The sequence below is a fragment of the Narcine bancroftii genome, chromosome 1 (assembly GCF_036971445.1).
Source record: "Narcine bancroftii isolate sNarBan1 chromosome 1, sNarBan1.hap1, whole genome shotgun sequence".
Taxonomy (NCBI): Eukaryota; Metazoa; Chordata; class Chondrichthyes; order Torpediniformes; family Narcinidae; genus Narcine; species Narcine bancroftii.
Window position 1 is genome coordinate 273372044 of NC_091469.1, and position 21247 is coordinate 273393290.

General features: G+C 40.7%; 1 protein-coding gene across 3 annotated transcripts in view; it reads right to left on the reverse strand.

The window, feature by feature from the left end:
- The window catches only part of rab3il1 (RAB3A interacting protein (rabin3)-like 1), a 134529-nt gene that overhangs the window by 71397 nt on the left and 41885 nt on the right, over nt 1-21247 (reverse strand). Inside the window, exon 1 of one of the 3 annotated variants that reach the window (XM_069899393.1) lies at nt 2813-2989. The exons of 1 other annotated variant lie outside the window; for it this stretch is intronic. Coding sequence is in view for 1 of the 2 variants with exons in the window: in XM_069899382.1 (XP_069755483.1) it covers nt 1834-1865 (32 nt within the window). In the remaining variant the exon portion in view is untranslated. Of the gene's footprint in view, nt 1-1833; nt 2472-2812; nt 2990-21247 lie in introns of those variants that run through there. One more of the 3 variants, XM_069899382.1, reaches the window with a different exon arrangement.

A 21247-nucleotide genomic window follows, 5' to 3' on the forward strand; every position in this document is an offset into this window, starting at 1 on the left:
GCTCAACGATGCATTTGTTAAATGCTCTGCTGATTATGCAACTGGCTTGTTACTCATTTGTGTCAAATTAACTGAATCAACTTGAAAGCAGCAGAAGTATTAAAACAACCCTAAACTTGGTGGACAAGATCATCCCAGGTTCCTATCTGATATTTCTCCACTTAACTTTGCAGTATTTAAATTGCCCACAGATTGGTATTTGGACAAGTTTTGGAATGAATAACCATGGAAACAATATTTCTTTGGAAAATCTCCTCTCCCACTCCTCCCCAAAAGCTCCTCCATCCTCAGCTCCATTCGTACATTGACAAAAGCAAACTTCATTATCCTTAAATTTCTCTTCTCCTGACTCAATAAGATATATCTCCACATTGCCAGAGTTCTCCAAGAAGCCAAAAAGCCTCGATTTGCAGGCACTGTCAGATCTTTTAAGGACTTTGGCATCACATAAAAAACTTGATCTTTTCAATTCCATGACAAATACACATTATCTCTCAGCAAAAATTATTGGTTAGGAAATGGAATCATGGTTAACTTTTCCCATCTTAACGCAGAGGTGCTAAATTAGTTGAACCTTGATTGAAATCGAGAATAGTGTTCAAATCACATAATGCTGACTTTTAAATTTTAAATCATCAACATCCTCACCAGAAACAAAACTTCATTCGGGGCAAGAAAATAAACAGAACTGTGAAATGACACACATGACCCCAAAACACATTTCAATACAGTGAATGGTTAAAGTACTTCTAAATAAAAGATTTTTGCCACCTTTTCGAGAATTCCTCTTCAAGAATGATTCTTGCATCAGTAATTTACAAAATATTTGTAGATTTTTCTCAGCATTATATCAAACCATAGGTATGTTAACCTCAAAGGATGGAAAATAATCTAAATAATGGCACTCTGACAAAAGAAAGACATGCAGTAACAGGAGGTGTCCCAAGGTTTTGTCAGGGAATACACGATCAGATGCAGTACAAGAGAGACGACAACGTTTTAGGTTTAAGCCTTAGTCTGTGGTGAACTAGTGTTAATCAGGGCACCATCTGGAATAAGGGATCAACCTGTTATAAAAAGAAGAAAAACATTTAGTCTTCCTGCCCCTGATCACTTTCTAGTCTGGAAGAATAAAACAAGTGATCAGATGATCCGCGGTCACGTGTTACACGGAGTTAGTCTGCTGATCGTCATCATCCAGTCTCACACATGAAGAATAGCCTTTCTGCTCAAGATACAACATCGTGTTTGTTACTCCCAAAGCTGAATCTTAGCAGCAATCAATGATGTCGGAGAGGAAGAGGAGAAAATGGAGGAAAGAAAGCATAGCCCAACATAACTAAAACCATGCTCAATGCAGAGATTGAGAAGAAGCATATTTTAAATAAAATGATCTGGCATGAGGCAAGCTCTCCATCAATATGCCTTTGTCCTTCTTTCCCTGAGGTGTTTGTTTTACTCTTGCTATTTCTGTGCGAGGTTTTTTGAATGTTATCAGTGAAAGAAGAACAACTTTTTATTGGTGGTCACAAATCAATATCCAATTTATACTTTCACTCCATTGTCTGAAGGACATCACTACAGAGTCGGATAGAACCACCACTCGCATTAAAACGAGTTACAGCATGCAATGACACAAATACGGGCACGGCACATCCCACTCCTCTTTCAAGCTCCGTGAAAGCCGAAGTCCCCCCCACGCCCCCTCCCCTCCAGCAGATTTCCTGTCCGAGTCCGCACAAGCCTGCATTGGAACGGGCGAAGGCAGAAGCTTCTGCTTCCCCGCTGCCAGCGCACGAAAGAAGCTGCAACTTGAAAAGGGCTCAGACTTACCGCTTCCACAGAGCAGCAGGGATCCCCCTCATTCATGCGTATCCAGGGCTCGAGGCTGCAGCTGTAGCTCCATGACAGGCGATGCCAACTGCTGGCATTGAAATATTGAGGGATCTTACCCAGCTGTGCTGTTCGGATTCTCTCTCCACTTCAATGCATTCTGAAGCACAAGGCACGGACAGGAACAGCTCCGCAGCCGAGACCCAGGATCACGTGACAGCGTGCAGCTAAGTCCCTCGCTCTTGAATAAGTAAAACATGTGACCCACCCTCTCGCATCATATGACAAACAGGCAGACAAGCAGCTCCAGCTGACAAGGCAAGAAAACTTCTGACCGAAGACTTGCTTACTCTCAGTCAAGATGCCTTAGAAAGAGGCTTTCCTTTCCAAGGAAAACTGATACCATTTTCCGCCTGTCTGAAAAACACTGGGAGGGTCCCAGCCAATATCTCCAGGGCTTCACACTTTACTCCACTGAAAGGTTTGCCGACTCATGAAATACTTTGCAGATTGTCGGCACCAGTTCAATTCAGAAGGAGAGAGGAAAAAACAAATTGAAACTTTTTTCCACTTTAACAAAAAAAAAACCAGGATTAATGCATGTTAAGGTCCACTACCTTCAGGTTTGTCTCAGTCAATGTCCAAGTCCTCCTGTGGCAAATACTCAAACTTTACTGCACATGCTCAGAGACTGAGGTCTGAGACATCATCGGCTGATTCATTGGAAGCAGACAAGAGGATAATGTTCAACATATGCAAAACAAGTAACCTCTACCAACGTGCCTTGACATACATGGCATCACATACAACCCTGAGGTTCCTTTTTCCTGTGGGCACAGCAGAATTACCACTAATTGGTAGTGCAAAATTAGACTGTACACTGCATAAACATGTAAATAAATAAGAGCTGTAAACATATAATGAATAGAAACAAACTGTGCAAAACAGAGAGAACAAAAGAAAAATCAATGAAGTATACCAGAGTCCTTAAATGAGTCTCTGATTGAGTTTGCTGTTGAGGAGTCTGATGGAGCTGTTCCTGAACCTGGTGGCGTGAGTCTTGTGCCTCTTTCCTGATGGCAGCAGCAGGAACAGAGCGGGTGCTGGGTTGTGTGATTCTTTGATGATTTCTGCTGCCCTCTGATGACAGCGTTCCCTGTAGATGGACTCTCAGTAGTGGGGAGGGTTTTGTCTGTGATGTCCCTGGGCTGTGTCCACTACCTTTTAGACGGCTTTACGCTCAGGGGCATTGGTTCCCGCAGCTGGTCAGAACACATTCCACCTCACCTCTGGAGAAAATTGCCAGGATTTCTGGTGTGGTGATATGTAATTACACCACTAGGTCACCAGGGGTCATCCCAAAAAAACCAGAGCTACAGTCTAGCCTTCCAGGTTTGTCTTGAAGAGAGACAAGACCTCTTAGAGTACATATTAGTTTATTAAAGCTGTCTTATACTCGCACTGCTTTTGTGGTTATTGTCAGTACATCTGGTGCCATACCAAACCTCCGCAAACTCCTGAGGAAGTTGAGGTGCTGACGTGCTTTCTTCACAATACCATTGGTGTGTTGGGTTCAGGAAATATCCTCAGAGATAGTGACTCCCAAGAACTTACTTTGCTCACCTTCCCCACCTTTGATATCCCAATGATCACTGACTTTCCTTTCCTGAAGTCAACAGTGCTTGACATTCTGCTCCCGACCCGGACTATCCATAGTCTTTCCATTAGGAAGTCCAGAATCCAGTAACAGAGAGGGGTGTTTAGCCACAGACAATAAGAAAACTCCCAGCTTTATTCCCTAAGTTTGTTAATGTCATCCATCAAGCCATCAGAATTAACTTCCTTTCCTCAACTAAAGACACAAAAAAAGCCTACGAAGCTTCCTGTTCCTTTATAAGTTGCCAAGTGAATCTCCAGGCACTGCTGCCTTGGATGTGTCCTGAAAAGTGACTGATCACAGTCACACATCAGATTCATACAGTGTAATCTTGGAACCAAACTACAACAAAAGCTTCTGAAATGATGTACAAAAATTGCTGAGAATGTAGGAAGTCAGGAATAATAAATACATCTGGACAACCTGAAATGAGAGCAGCAATAAACCACTTGTTACCGTTAAATATCCAATCAAAGCCCAGGTCAGTTCGTTAACAATTGGCAAGTGTTAAGTCTCACTCATTAGACTCACTTGGTGTACAAAATTCCAAGGTCACCTGTATATTTACCTTTGAAGGGACTGAGCATTAATATTGAAGAAGGGGAATGACGAGCCTTGCCAAATTCCAACACTTGAACAAAAATTTACTTAAGCCTATTGAAAAGAACCTCCTGCTCTAATGAATGAGCAAATCTCAATTAAATGCAGTCCCTTCTATCTACCTCAAGAGTTCTCATTGGTGATTCCCACTGGAGTTTATATCCTTCCTTAAGCTAATTATATACAGGCACTTTTAGAACTGGATAATGTGGTCAATAAACAAGAGACAGCCCACCCAATGCACTATAAATCTTAGTCGAGACTTTAACCAGGCCTCTCCCAAAAAAACCCTGCCCAACTACCACCAGCATGTAATCTGCTGTACCAGAAGTCCCAGCACACTCGATCACTGCTATACCAAGATAAGGAAGGCCCACCATTCTTTCCCTGAGACTGTATTTTGGCAAATCAGTTCATCTGGCTATGCTCCTTCTGCTTTCATACTGACAGTGCCTAAAAAGAGAGTCTCTGGAGATTAGGACAGCTAGAAGGTGGTCGCAGGAGGCTGAATAACAGTTGCAGGACTTCCTCGATTCAGCAGATTGGGAAATGTTCAAAGACTCAGCTGAAGATCTGCATATCACAGAGTTTATCAAAACAGCTGTAGATGAGTGTATCTCCACCAAATTGTTCAGGGTTTTCTCCAACCAGAAGCCCTGGATGAACAATGAAATTCAGAACCTTCTGAGAGCCAGATCACAGGCATTTAAGTCCGGAGGACCAGATCACTAAAGAAGGAGCAAGTATGACATGCAGAAAGCCATCTCCTAAGCAAATTGGAGTTTCCAGACAAAAATGGAAACTTCGAGGGATATCCAACAGCTGTGGCATGGGCCTAAGTGACATAACCTGCAACAAAACAAATTCCAGTGCAATAGGAGATGGAAAAGCTTCACTCCCTAATGAACTCAATGCCTTCTACTCCCGTTTCAATCATAAGAACAAGAAAGAACCACCACCGCGCAACCCTATATCCTCTGTTGATCTTTTCCTGTCCGTAGCTGAGGTTACCTTCAGGAGAGTGAATCTGAGGAAAGCATCCAGTCCAAACAGAGTACCCAGCCAAGTATTAAGTCTCTTTGCTGACCAGCATAACAACATATTCATGGATATTTTCAATGTCTCTCTCTGGCAGGGCATGTTATCCACCTGCTTCAAACAGACATCAATGGTACTGGTGCCCAAGAAAAGTATGGTAACCTGCCTAAATGACTATTGACCAGTGGCACTCACATCAACAGTGATGAAGTGTTTTGAAAGATTGGTGTTAAAGCATATCAGCTCCTGTCTGAGCAGCGACATGGATCCATTCCAGTTCTCCTATTATAGCAGCAGGTCTACAGCCGATGCCATCTCAGTGGCTCTACACAAACTTCTGGAACACCTGGTCAGCAAACATGCACACATCAGGATGCTCTCTATTGACTGAAGTTCAGCATTTAACACCATCATCCCCTCAAAACTGATCAGCAAACTCCCAGACCTGGGATTCAACATCCCACTGTGTAACTGGATCCTTGATTTCCTCACCTATAGACCACAGTCAGTGAGGATTGGTAAGAATCCTCCTCCACAATCTCCATCAGTGCCAGAGCACCGCAGGACTGCTTTCTTAGCCCCTGCACCACTTTCTTTACACCTATGACTGTGTGAGTCTGTACAACTATACAATCTACAAATTCACTGACAATACCACGGTAGTGGGTTGTATAAAAAGGTGTGATGAGTCAGCATACAGGAGGGAGATTAAAAACTTGGTTGAATGGTGCACTGAATATCACCAAAACCAAGGAGCTGATTTTTGATTTCAGGAAGGGAAAACTAGATGTGTATGATCTAGTGATCATTGGGAGATCAGAGGTGGTGAGGGTTAGCAAATTTGTCCTTGGGAGTCACCATCTCAGAGGATATTTCCATGATCCAACACACTAATAGCATCGTGAAGAAAGCATGTCAGCATCTCTTCTTCCTCAGGAATTTACAGAGGTTTGGTGTGACATCAGAAATTCTGGCAAATTTCTACAGATGAGCGATGGAAGGTGTGCTGACAAGCTGCATCACGGTCTGGTATGGTATGGTAGCCCTGAAAAGGTAATGAGCACAGCCCAGGACATCACAGGCAAACCCCTTCCCACCAAGAGCATCTACGGGGAACAGTGCCATCAGAGAACAGCAGCAATCATCAAGGCTACACACCACCCAGCACACGCTCTGTTCTCACTGCTGCCATCAGGAAAGAGGTACAGGTGCCACAAGACTCACACACCACCAGGTTCAGGAACAGCTGCTACCCTTCCACTATCAGACCTCTCTCTCAACAACAAACTCAATCAGGGACTCATTTAAGGACTCTTACTTTTGCATTTTATTGTTTGTTTCTTCTCCTCTCTGTATCACACAGTTGTTTATATTTGTTTACACATGTACATTGTGTACAGTTTTTTTTGCGCTACCAATAAGTGGTAAATCTGCTTGGCCCACAGGAAAAAGAAAGAATCTCAGTGTTGTACGTGATGCCATGTATGCAGTCTGACAATAAATCTGAAATATGAATGATTTTCTGAAAGATAAGTAGGTATGTTTTGAATTTTTTTAATTTATTTTTTTTAAATTAAATTTTACATTTAGACATACAGCAAGATAACAGGCTCTTTCAGCCCATGAGCCCATGCCACACTATTACACTCAATTGACCTACAACCCCCAATTTGTTTTGAATGGTGGAAAGAAACCAAAGCCCCGGGGAAAACTCACGCAGACATGGGCAAAATGTACAAACTCCTTACGGACAGTGCGGGATTTAAACCCTGGTCCCAATTGCTGTAACAGCATTGCGCTAATTGCTAATATATGAGTTAGTTTCAATATTAGTGTGTGGGTGAATCTCTTAAGTTTTTCATGTCAATTTTTTTATAAATATATCCCATGCATTTCTGCATGTATGTTATCATCATTTACCAAAGCAGTTCTGTGATTCTACCAGATGCTGATGCTGAGACAGCCCTTCTACAGTGTTTGGTCAAGCTATGGGGTGAGCTCCAACCAAAGACATCACTACTGGACCCATGCTGGAAGAAAAACAGGATGTATCGCAATTGTTGACTAGCAACTCTGCAGCAAAGAAAGCTCAGCTCCAAAACTTGAGTTCCTTTATCCACTGCTACTTGACCTATCAAGTATTTACAGCATTTTCAGTTTTAAATATTAGCTCAAATGTATAGTCAGAATTCATACATGACATCACATACAACCCAGAGATTCTTTTTACTGCAGGCCAAGCAAAATTTCTATTTTTCTATTAACTGTAATATTAATAGCCTCCTTAAAAAAAAAGGCACCAGTTGGTATAGTGGTTAGTGCAACACCTTTACAGCGCCAGCGATCGGGACACCAGGGTTCGAATCCCACACTGTCTGTAAGGTGTTTGTACATTCTCCCCATGTCTGCCTGGGTTTTCTCCAGGGGCTCCAGTTTCCTCCCACCATTCAAAATGTACCGGGGGTTTAGGTTAATGGGGTGTAAATTGGTTGGCACTAATTTGTGGGCTGAAATGGCCTGTCTAAATTAAATGAAAAAAAAGATATGTATACAAGAGAAATAATTGTAAACAAAAAAGTGTAAACAAACTGACTTTTCAATATACAAGCAATATATTCAATCATAAATAATGTGCAAAGTAAGTATCTTTAAATGAGTCTCTATTGTTTGTGTTGAGGAGTCTGATGGTGGAGGGGTAGCCACTGTTCCTGAACCTGGTGGTGCGAGTCTTGTGGCAACTATACCTCTTTCCTTATGGCAGAAGTGAGAACAGAGCTTGCACTGGTTGGTGTGGATCCTCAATGCTCTCTAATGCCAGCATTCATGAAGATTTTCTCCAAGAAAATCTTATTAGAAAATCTCAAAATTGTCCTCAGCTGAATAGTATACAGTTTTCCACTAAGCTTCATTATCAGTAGCAGAAAATCTTGGCAATTTCTTTTTACCTCCATGCCAAGAAAATTAAATTGTCATCCTAGAATCCTCACCCTGGTGAGTTTAGCTAACTCAAAGCAGCATCAATGGAAAGAAAACAATAAGCAGTCGAGCCTGAGCCATTCATCAGGGAAAAATAAAAGTGGAACAATCTGGTTTTCACAGTTCAATATCATGTTCTTCTTTTATTAGAGAAACATAACCAGCAGTGAAAGCAAAGAAACAAAGAACTCAAATACTGATAATTTAAATTATCTTGCTTCATAGTACTTAGAATGCAATACTTATCAAACTACATTTCTGTTTTATAAGTTGATCTTTCACAACCTTATTTGTTTAAAGCAATTTTCCACTTCACAGTCATGCTCAGAAAACAAAGGATTCCAAACAAGCTTATTTGCTTGGAGCAGATAAGAGTATCTGAAAAGAACTTGCAGTCCACTGTGTGTGATCTTTATATAGGCTGCAGGCTAAAGCAGTTAATGTGACCCAGTCATTTGAATGACGATAAATGAGTATTGGTCAAAATCAAGAGACCATGGAGTCTGAAAATCTAAAATATAAACACACAAACTCAATGCCTCTGTCTATAATATTTACTGCATCATATAAACACACAAAACGAAAAATATGCAAACCTCTCAATATGTGTCTGGATCCTCAAGCTCTGGGCCCAATTCTTCTTCTCCATTCCCTAAACTCTAATCAAAAGGTCTACTCCTTCTCCCCTACCTTTCCCAAATCAAAACATCAAGTTCTGAGTCCCACTCCTCCACTGCTACACCCTCTCCCAATCTAGCCTGGGTTTCTGGCCATCTCAATCTTCTCACCAGGTTTTACATCACAAAAAGAAGCGGTTGTAAACATTACTGAAAATTGTCAGTCACTGATGTCTGGCATCCCACTATAACACTTAACTTTGTTACCACATAGGATAAACTAGAATTTAAAATCACCATTGCCAATGCAAATCAAAAGTTTAGATAATAAGAATCTACAGAACAAAAGTCAAAGTAAATTCTAATTAATCTCACCTCCCCCAAAAAATATATCAAATCTTGCAAACTGCCCTTATTGTAAGATGACTAAATTATTTTTGTATGTCTCTTCTTTTCAAATTGTTCCAAATGCAATGGGAGTCTCAATTCTTGATCCCAGTGCAGAGCTCCTAATCTACACTTTGCTTCCATCAATTTTGTCCTCCTGACATCGAAGGACAGCCCTGGCCAATAACTCTTTAGTATTCTTGATCAGCTGTTATTGCTCTGCTTTAGAGCTGGAAGCCATCTTGCCTAATACTTGAGATGACATATGCAAGTCAATTTGGTTTAAAATGTGATCAGTTAAATCCATAACAGGGCCACTGGATTCAATATATCCAGTGTTTATTATTAATACAACACTTCAACGTACACCCCATGTTCTGTAATAATTTCTCTGATAATCTCTGCTCCTTTGCGATAGTCATTAAAATTTATTCTAATCAAGCTTTTGATTATCTCTCCTTGGACAAAATATGTTGGGAATATTTTTCTGAAACACCATTAGACAATTGCAGGATTTAAATTGTTACATAATTGCTGTCAATTATATCAAAGCTCTTTCTGCTAATGTACATATATTGTAAATGGGCAGTTCCTGTATTTTCTTATGTGGCAGTATCAAAATTTACTTGACAGTGATCTTGCGAAGTGTGACGAATATCTTCACAAACACACAAGCCTCAAACTGCACTATCTGTTTTGTTACCCCTAAGCAACAATGTGGTCCATTTTCTTTCTTTCTTTGGCTTGGCTTCGCAGATGAAGATTTATGGAGGGGTAAATATCCATGTCAGCTGCAGGCTCGTTTGTGGCTGACAAGTCTGATGCGGGACAGGCGGACACGGTTGCAGGGGAAAATTGGTTGGTTGGGGTTGGGTGTTGGGTTTTTCCTCCTTTGTCTTTTGTCAGTCAGGTGGGCTCTGCGGTCTTCTTCAAAGGAGGTTGCTGCCCGCCGAACTGTGAGGCGCCAAAATGCATGGTTTGAGGCGATATCAGCCCACTGGCGGTGGTCAATGTGGCAGGCACCAAGAGATTTCTTTAGGCAGTCCTTGTACCTCTTCTTTGGTGCACCTCTGTCACGGTGGCCAGTGGAGAGCTCGCCATAGAACACGATCTTGGGAAGGCGATGGTCCTCCATTCTGGAGACGTGACCTACCCAGCGCAGTTGGATCTTCAGCAGCGTGGATTCGATGCTGTCGGCCTCTGCCATCTCGAGTACTTCGATGTTAAGGATGAAGTCACTCCAATGAATGTTGAGGATGGAGCGGAGACAACGCTGGTGGAAGCATTCTAGGAGCCGTAGGTGATGCCGGTAGAGGACCCATGATTCGGAGCCGAACAGGAGTGTGGGTATGACAATGGCTCTGTATATGCTAATCTTTGTGAAGTTTTTCAGTTGGTTGTTTTTCCAGACTCTTTTGTGAAGTCTTCCAAACGCGCTATTTGCCCTGGTGAGTCTGTTGTCTATCTCATTGTCGATCCTTGCATCCGATGAAATGGTGCAGCCAAGATAGGTAAACTGGTTGACCGTTTTGAGTTTTGTATGCCCGATGGAGATGAGGGGGGGCTGGTAGTCATGGTGGGGAGCTGGCTGATGGAGGACCTCAGTTTTCTTCAGGCTGACTTCTAGGCCAAACATTTTGGCAGTTTCCGCAAAACAGGATGTCAAGCGCTGAAGAGCTGGCTCTGAGTGGGCCATTCCATTATAACATGGCCAAACCACATCTTTAGTAAACCATATATTGTATTCCAAAAGCATAAAGTTTAAGCTGTATCACATTCCTAACTTTCTGGTGTACAATATATTGAAAAATACAAAGTTAACAATTATTTACAAATTACACATCCGAACAAAGCAGGCAATATACCAGAGCAAAGTAGTCCATTCAACTCTGCTGTTTCCTAGCCCTTTCTGAAATATCAAAATGTCAACAACTACTTCCTAAATGTAAAAATCCATCATTGTTGTGCCAATTGGATTGCACTCATAACAAAACTGAAATCTTATGCAGTTTGAATCACAGTTTGATATCTTTTATTAAAAGCACAGCAGAAGTGAAAGAAAATTAAATGGAGATGGAAGAGGATAAATGCAGAAGAACAGAATGAGGAGAAACTTGGAGGATTGAATGAACAGCTTGAGTATAGATGCAAGCTTTGTTCAGGGCATGCTCATGAGGTGCCCCACTCCCCCCCCCAATAATCATAAAACACATTAAGGATGAGTCCACATGTAATGAACATGCCTTTACAAAAACGATCAAATTTAAATTTCTGCATTTGCATTTGACTTTTCTGCTGAAACCAAAAGTCTTGCTTTTTTAAAATCTCAACCTCATGAGCACAACTTGTTCATTAATAATGTGTTAATATAAGTTTACATTTCATTCTGAAAAATGCAAACTCTTATTACCCTGCTTGCTGATTTGAGACTTCCTTTGGATTGCAAATTTTCTTGCAACAGGTGGCCCCTACAACCTATACTTGGTGACAACTCATTTTACTTTCTCCCACCCCCATGTCTCCACTTCTTCCTCAATCACTACTAATTGTCAATGCAGATTTGATCTCCCCTGAGTAGTATTGTCTAAGTTGTCAGACACAGCTGGAAGGAATTATTATACCCGCTGAGAGAGGAGGTACAAATCATTATCCAGCATTCCCTGTGATGAGCAAATCCAAACAGATTATTTGTCCCTTGATCCAGGCTCTATCTTGTTTCTCCTCATCTTCTTCCCCCACTTTACATTGCAAAGTCTTATGAACAATGTTCCCTCTAATTTTATTAGTCAGTGGATGCAAACATCTTTTGTCATGCAAATTTTTACCTGTAACAAAGGTATGTGCGCACTCAATGCTTGTGCAAATCTAAATGTGAAATTTTTTTTGAAGACTTTATTTAAAATTTATAACATGAATACAACAGAGAATTAAATTTAAAGAAAAATTAAAAAAAAATTAAAATGGCATGATTACAATATTACATCAGAAAACCACACAAAATAACCCCCCCCTGTTAATTATAACACAATATTAGTAATCTAACTTAAAATTAGTCCAACCATCCCCCCCAAAATAAAGAGTGAAGAGTTAATACAATTAACAATATTATATATGGAAAAAAAAATACCCACTTACAAAAAAAAGAGATAAAACTTAACCTAAAAAAAATTCTAACAACAAAATTTTTTTTTATCAATACTAAAATATCACGCTTAAACATATATTTAAATCAAACTTAAATACATGTAATTAGCAAACGGAGTCCACTTTAACTTATAAAAAGACATCCTATCCTGAATTGAAAAAGATATCCTTTTCATAGTCAAACAAAATTTCATCTCCAAATACCATTTATCTAAAGTTAGTATATTTTTATCTTTCCAAGTAAGTGCTATACATTTCTTAGCCATGACTAAAGCTAAATAGATAAAGGAAATCTGATAATCCTCTAAACCTAAATCAATTAATGATTGCATGTTCCCTAATAAAAATATATCGGGATCTAATACAAGATGGATATTATGTAAACTATTAAAAATAGATTGAATACCTTTCCAAAACTGTTGCAATCGATCACAAAGCCAAACAGTATGCAAAAAAGTATTGGCCGTCTGATCACATCGAAAACAAGAATCCAACTTACTAAGACCAAATTTTTAAATTTCTCTGGCGTTAAATATAGCTGATGAATAAAATTATAATTAATCATCGCTAGTCTAGCATTAATTAATGTCCAAATACTATTCTGACAAATTTCCATCCAAGCTTCTTCAGCTATTTTATGTCCTAAATCTTTTTCCTATTTCAACTTATCTTTATCCCAGTCTTTTTTACTATCAATTTCTTGTAAAATACAATACAAATCAGATATATATCCCTTTTTTGGTATTGAAAGTACATATTCTTCAAAACTAGATTCAGGTAATAAAATCATATGTCGACCACATAACTGTTTTACAAAAGATCTTAATTGATAATATACAAATATAGAATTTCCACTAATACCATATTTCCTTTGTAATTCGTCAAAGGAACAAAAACAACCCTCAGAAAAACAATCAGATAAATTTTTTATTCCCTTCTTTTCCCATTGTTTCAAAGTGGCATTGGAGACCGTAAAAGGAACAAGTTGATTATTATATAATGGCAATCTTCCAGTATATATATTTTTAAGTCCCAATTTTTTAAGTTTACTTGTCCATAAATTCAATAAATGTTTCAATATTGGCACATCGTAAGTTCGTAGTAAATTTTTATTCCATCGAAGCAAAAACTCATGAGGAAATTTTTCTAAAATAACCGCCATTTCTATTTTTACCCAACTAGGTGGGTCGTCCATATTCATTAATGCACTAAGAAATTTAAATTGAGCTGCTTCGTAATAATGCTGAAAATTCGGTAATCTTAAACCTCCAAATTGAAAATCCCACATCAATTTTCTCATTGCTACTCTTGGAAATTTTCCCTTCCATAAGAATTCTCTAATCGCTTTATATAAGTCCTTAAAGAAACTTTTTAAAAAAAAATAAGGAATTGATTGAAACTAAACGTGAAATTGAAGAAAATTTTGGCACAACCTATCTCTCATTGTATTTGCATGTTTTAATATAATACAAGTATGATTGCATTCTACGAAGTATAATTATTAATTAGTAGATTATTTTAGGTAACTAACCTTTTGAGTGCACATTAATTTTCTTTGTGTACTAGTTGCAAAACATGTGTGTGCATGCACACATCTTAGAGGGAACAGTGCTTATGAATTAAGAAAGAGATGGACGTTTCCTGGGATGTTGATTAGCTTTAAGTAAAGACAAACACAAGCTACTCAAACTTTTGCAAACTCAGCTGCTGGCTTTTGCTGATGCAAGGTCACAATCATTCTCACAAATGACTGATCATACACTGTAATAAGAAACTAGTTTTGTTCAGTTATTACCCTACAATAATTAACTCAAGGCTTCAACAGCTTACCGAAGAAGCACAACATGCAAGGAAAGGAGAGAAGATAAATGCCTGAGGAATATCCCCTTTCTAAAAAGGGGGAGGGGGGTGGCGATGGCAAACAGAAGTAGAGCAGAGGGAAGTAGCTCTCAAATCTACCAAATTTAACTGGAGGCAGGATACAGGTATATTTGGTTACAATCACAATGTAAAGCAGACTTTTTGACCAACCAAAAAGATAAGGAAATCACTCAGCAACAAGCTTTTGCACAGATCCAAGACAACTGACTCAGCACGGTGAGTGAGGAGACTGTGAAGGTGGGGATTTCACTATCCCTGAACACTCGCTGCATTTGACCCAGAGACTTAGCAATTACCAGGGCTTCAAAGATTTATAAGGAAATCAGGGTTCTTGTAGACAAAATCCCTGTTGATCCGAGCACGCAACTTACAATGCCGAAGTTCTCAGGTTAGCACAATAAAAAAGATGTTTTCATTCTTGATCGCAATTGTCTGGGTCACAATTCAACAAGCCTCTGATGCCAATGTTTGATTTGTGCATAAGAAGTTCAAAATGGCATTTGGATATGAATTATGTGATTGAAATATAAATTATTCTGAGGCTCCACTCAACTTCAATGGACTTGCCTGATGCTTGTAGAAACTACCAATTAAACTGGCAGAGATAGAAGCAGAGTGGGAATTATAAGTGCTGCATGTGTAGAGAAATTTCATTTCATCCCCACCCCAAAACACAATTGTTCCAGCAATAGAAGCAGGGTTAAAATTAGGCATTCAAAATCTCCATTGACATAACAATGTCAGCCTATTACAATCATATCTGGGACATTCCAGCAATTTATGAAAATTAACTGGAGCTCTGGGTACTTCAGATCAAAGTCTTGATCACTGCAGGTACAAAATTCAGAACTGCCTACCACCTTGCCAACAACCACCTTACTCCTAAACATGAATTCTCAAAGATCCTACAGGGAATCAATTAAGATGCTCAATCCTGATTAACAATCAATTATTTTTATTGAAAAAAAACTATCTCCGGAATTTACAGAAGGTTATGATCACCAGGCTCCCTACATCTGTAAATAGCTTACATAACAAAATTCAGGTAAAGAACAAACGGGGACTATCATTTTGAAGGAAATGAGAAGGAAACAAAAAAAATCTTTACTTTTCAGTTGATATTATAAAGGCTTGTTCTTTGATTCCTAGAACTATTCAGATATGGTATATAATTCAGAAGTAAAGTTTTTACCTTCAACCTTGTCCAGTTTAAACCAATTGTTGACACTAAACCAATTCACAGAGATGTATCAATCAAGCTAGCTGTGAACCATTGTTTTAATTGTCAGAATACATGAAATCTTCTTTGGCTTGGCTTCGCGGACGAAGATTTATGGAGGGGGTAAAAAGTCCACGTCAGCTGCAGACTCGTTTGTGGCTGACAAGTCCGATGCGGGACAGGCAGACATGATTGCAGCGGTTGCAGGGGAAAATTGGTTGGTTGGGGATGGGTGTTGGGTTTTTCCTCCTTTGCCTTTTGTCAGTGAGGTAGGCTCTGCGGTCTTCTTCAAAGGAGGTTGCTGCCCGCCAAACTGTGAGGCGCCAAGATGCACGGTTTGAGGCGATATCAGCCTACTGGCGGTGGTCAATGTGGCAGGCACCAAGAGATTTCTTTAGGCAGTCCTTGTACCTTTTCTTTGGTGCACCTCTGTCACGGTGGCCAGTGGAGAGCTCGCCATATAACACGATCTTGGGAAGGCGATGGTCCTCCATTCTGGAGACGTGACCCATCCAGCGCAGCTGGATCTTCAGCAGCGTGGACTCGATGCTGTCGACCTCTGCCATCTCGAGTACTTCGACGTTAGGGATGTAAGCGCTCCAATGGATGTTGAGGATGGAGCGGAGACAACGCTGGTGGAAGCGTTCTAGGAGCCGTAGGTGGTGCCGGTAGAGGACCCATGATTCGGAGCCGAACAGGAGTGTGGGTATGACAACGGCTCTGTATACGCTTATCTTTGTGAGGTTTTTCAGTTGGTTGTTTTTCCAGACTCTTTTGTGTGGTCTTCCAAAGGCGCTATTTGCCTTGGCGAGTCTGTTGTCTATCTCATTGTCGATCCTTGCATCTGATGAAATGGTGCAGCCGAGATAGGTAAACTGGTTGACCGTTTTGAGTTTTGTGTGCCCGATGGAGATGTGGGGGGGCTGGTAATCATGGTGGGGAGCTGGCTGATGGAGGACCTCAGTTTTCTTCAGGCTGACTTCCAGGCCAAACATTTTGGCAGTTTCCGCAAAGCAGGATGTCAAGCGCTGAAGAGCTGGCTCTGAATGGGCAACTAAAGCGGCATCGTCTGCAAAGAGTAGTTCACGGACAAGTTTCTCTTGTGTCTTGGTGTGAGCTTGCAGGCGCCTCAGATTGAAGAGACTGCCATCCGTGCGGTACCAGATGTAAACAGCGTCTTCATTGTTGGGGTCTTTCATGGCTTGGTTCAGCATCATGCTGAAGAAGATTGAAAAGAGGGTTGGTGCCAGAACACAGCCTTGCTTCACGCCATTGTTAATGGAGAAGGGTTCAGAGAGCTCATTGCTGTATCTTATCAACAGCAGGCAGGATAACCATATTCAATTCTTTTCTCTACCTCATGGTTTCAAGTTCCTTTATTGTCATATAAATAAATATACAAAATGTGTTTACTTTTGTTTGCCGATGAAGGCACACAAAGAGGTACTGTTGTCCAGCACCCTGACCAAGAAGAGAAAGGGAAGCAAAGAAGAGAACCTTCAAAGACATCGAGTGTCTAAGGATCCCGCCATCTCCTCTGATGCCACCGCCTTCTGTGCTCCCATAAACTCCATAGCTGCAAGGCTTCCCTTCTTTTCCAACAGTGAATCCAAGCTCCTGGCATCCAGGTCACCCTCCTAGCTCCTAATTCTGAACACCGATGATTAGGAAGCTGTAAATGCCCGAGGCCCTTCAGGAACCCTGTTGACTACCAGTACGCTCATAAATTACTGGCCCTCTACCTGCTTCCCATGAGCCAGTTTCCAAAAGCCTGCAATATGGTGTGAGTCCTTCAATCTGCTGAGGCCCACATTTCCACTGCTCCGATCTCCTACTCCATCAGGTCTTCTCCCAGGCTTCTCTTTCTTGGTGGGTTGGTGCTCTCCCATTCTGGTGCCCTGCACGTCCACTGCCACCCCCCACCCCCCGCGGAGCACACAACCCTAGCATTCTGGGCTGTCAAGCATGAGTGCTGCCATCTTTGGCACGGACCTCCATGTTTAAGAAAACCATCACTGACCACATTTTACAAGCAGTTTAAACCTGTGCAGGGAGGTCACTGTAACAACTGGCAGTAGGACCCCGCAGAGGAGCACTGGAAGGTGCATCTCCACTTGCCTCTCCTCCTGGGTCTGCACCTACTCTTCTTCCTTACATTTTTCCTCACAACATGCATGTGTGTGAAATTTCTATCGATCAGCCAGCTCCCCACCATGACTACCAGCCCCCCCACATCTCCATCGGGCACACAAAACTCAAAACGGTCAACCAGTTTACCTATCTCGGCTGCACCATTTCATCAGATGCAAGGATCGACAATGAGATAGACAACAGACTCGCCAAGGCAAATAGCGCCTTTGGAAGACTACACAAAAGAGTCTGGAAAAACAACCAACTGAAAAACCTCACAAAGATAAGCGTATACAGAGCCGTTGTCATACCCACACTCCTGTTCGGCTCCGAATCATGGGTCCTCTACCGGCACCACCTACGGCTCCTAGAACGCTTCCACCAGCGTTGTCTCCGCTCCATCCTCAACATCCATTGGAGCGCTTACATCCCTAACGTCGAAGTACTCGAGATGGCAGAGGTCGACAGCATCGAGTCCACGCTGCTGAAGATCCAGCTGCGCTGGATGGGTCACGTCTCCAGAATGGAGGACCATCGCCTTCCCAAGATCGTATTATATGGCGAGCTCTCCACTGGCCACCGTGACAGAGGTGCACCAAAGAAAAGGTACAAGGACTGCCTAAAGAAATCTCTTGGTGCCTGCCACATTGACCACCGCCAGTGGGCTGATAACGCCTCAAACCGTGCATCTTGGCGCCTCACAGTTTGGCGGGCAGCAGCCTCCTTGGAAGAAGACCGCAGAGCCCACCTCACTGACAAAAGGCAAAGGAGGAAAAACCCAACACCCAACCCCAACCAACCAATTTTCCCTTGCAACCGTTGCAATCGTGTCTGCCTGTCCCGCATCGGACTGGTCAGCCACAAACGAGCCTGCAGCTGACGTGGACTTTTTACCCCCTCCATAAATCTTCGTCCGCGAAGCCAAGCCAAAGAAAGAAGAAATTCTAAAAGCTGGAGCTAAAAAAAAAATTGCTTTTAAAAACTTTGTGATGGAAATTTCTCTCCTCTCACTTAGGCCCTATGCATATTTTTCTATGAATATTTATTCTCTCTTAATTCAATTAATTTATTTACAAAGTATATTTTCAGCTGCAGCATGTAAGAATTTCAAAACACATGTACATTGTACAATATGAATGACAATAATTATAATTATTAAAATATGGCATTGCATTTTGGAATGCAGCTCTACTGAAATCGATATCACAACCAATAATTATGATATGTTGAGATACAAGACAAATTTCTACTCATAAGGGAAGAAAATAGGAGCATTCACCCTGTGAGCTTGGGTTTGGCCCATGTTTAAACAGACCATGGCAGGTAAAATGATGCCACAAGTCACCGGCTAGAAGGCAGTGGGTTTAACTTTGTCACCAGAGACCTGAGCACAAGAATCTGGGCTGTCAATTCCAGTAATAAGGAAGTGATGAAGTGTTGAAAACTCCACAGAGCCAACTGTGAGAGGGTGCTGCTGTTTGCTGTGAGCTCTGAGAGTGTGACCTCAAAGGGCTGGCGCAGGCTTATATCCCGGAGGGTGATTGACACCCGAACGGGTGGGGTTTGGTCCAGTCAGGTCAGCTGATTGACAGCCGGCCAGGTGTTGTCTTGTCTCCATGCTGTTCTGCAGGTACAGAGGTTGCCCCCTGCAGTAGGCCAGTGGTGTACCACCACAATATAAAACATTAAAATGAGGGCCTGAAATATTCTCTCAGGCAGACTCAAAAGAACCATGGTAGAGTTTTGAAAAAGAGCAGCTAATTCAATAGATTTGCAGCAGTAAGTTGTAGTACTATTTAGCCCATTACCACAATGTCACCACCTGATACAGCAATCCCATCAGTCACATTCCTCTGCACTTTCCCTATTGCACTGCAAATTATTTTCCCTCAAATTACTATCCTTTTTAAAGGGACATTGATTCTATTTCAACTGTGAATTCCAGTGAATCTTTTAAATCTCTGGAAGGAATTTCTCCTCACATGTCCTTTATTGTCTTTTGCCCAAAATTTTAAATCTGTGATCACTAGTCTTTGAATCAGTTCATATTATGAACAGCTCCCTTTGTTTACTCTATTAGTCCTGATCACCTCTAAGTTCTGGTCAAAATTTCTCTGAGTCAACATCACTGAAACATATTATTAATGGGTGGTTGGTGTGGAAAAATTGGCTGCATTATTTTGTACATAACAAGTACCATTTAAAGACACTTCATTATGCTCAAAAAGCATGTAGTAATGAAAACCATTTTATGTCTCTCTTTTATCACTTTTGATGTCATAACCCTTCATGATGGAATGAAATGAAGAGGAGAGAAAGAGGCATGATGAATTTTAGCTCAAGCATAAATCTGTTGCCCAAATGACTCTGTTTGAGCTTCAAATATTTTGTAATTTCAGGTGAATTTGAGCTTTTCCCAAATAGAGTGCCCAATTGATTCCCGAAGACCAAAACTGTGGTGCAGGTGAACATATATCACACAGAAACTTTCATACCATAACCTTAACTAATGTTAGAACACAATTATCATAGACAAATAATAATTAATCACTACTGCCCTCCACATTTAAATTAATGACAGTAACATGTACGTTAGTCAACACAGTCCTCCAGTTTAATGATTTAGAAGAGGGGACAAAGTGCAGCATATCTAAGTTTTCTGATGATACTAAATTGAGTGGAAAAGCAAATTGTGTGGAGAAAACAGAGTCTGCAGAGAAATATAGATTGGTTAAGTGAGAGGGCAAGGGTCTTACTGATGGAGTACAACTTTGATGGCAATGCCATGAAGCTACCAATATGTGACAATAAACATGGAATGTTTACCAAAGGTTCATGTGGGGTCTTTATGCAAGGCAATAAGAGCCTGCAGTTACTCCTGGAGCAAGCAAGAAGTCCTTGCCTGAAAGCAATTTAGTTATACCAATCTATCTTAAGTACCTAACTTTCACTTTCTTGGAAAGAATTAAATTGACCCACACATGAAAAATATGAATTGATTGTTTCCACCTCAGACAAGGTTTCTTACTCACTATTAACACCAATAAAAGATTATTTTAATTCATTGATTTCAATGGACAGCAACGTGCAAGAAATATTTCTCATTACTTTATGATTCATACTCATGACAAGTCAGTCATCACATTCGTTCTCCAATCTGGTATACGGAACTCCAAAAGATGCTTTTATTTGTTCCAATCATTTTGAATGAAAAATCTATATACAAGAAATCTATATACAAAAAAATCTATTAACATGTTTTGTGTCTTGATAAAAAATATTGACATCAACCAAAATATATATTCATCTAACACTTGCAAAATAGCTGAAATAAATAAATATAAATGTGTTGTGATCATTAAGGAAGAAACTAATAAATACTCCATAATGGACAAAAATAATGTATTTTTGTTGGGCCTTTTCATGGCCAACAACATTTATATTTCATCTGGGAGAAAGCAGGCAGCATGACTTCTCCATTTGCCCATTTTTGGGGCCTGCTGAACTCTGCACCACTATTTCAATGTTGAACCCCCCCCACCCCTCCCCTTTGCTGGTCAAACAAGATATGATTTGGCCATACTGACTGGCTCAGTCAACCCAATGAACTGGAGAATACCTACAAGACTGTGCAAGTACAACTTCAGAAAAACAAGAAAGTTCCATTATTGGCCGTGTTTGTTCAATTTGTTACTTTTATTGTGACAAAGAATCCTGGTTCAAGGTTCCGGACCTCAGTGGTCAAAAATTGCTTCGTTTTACAAG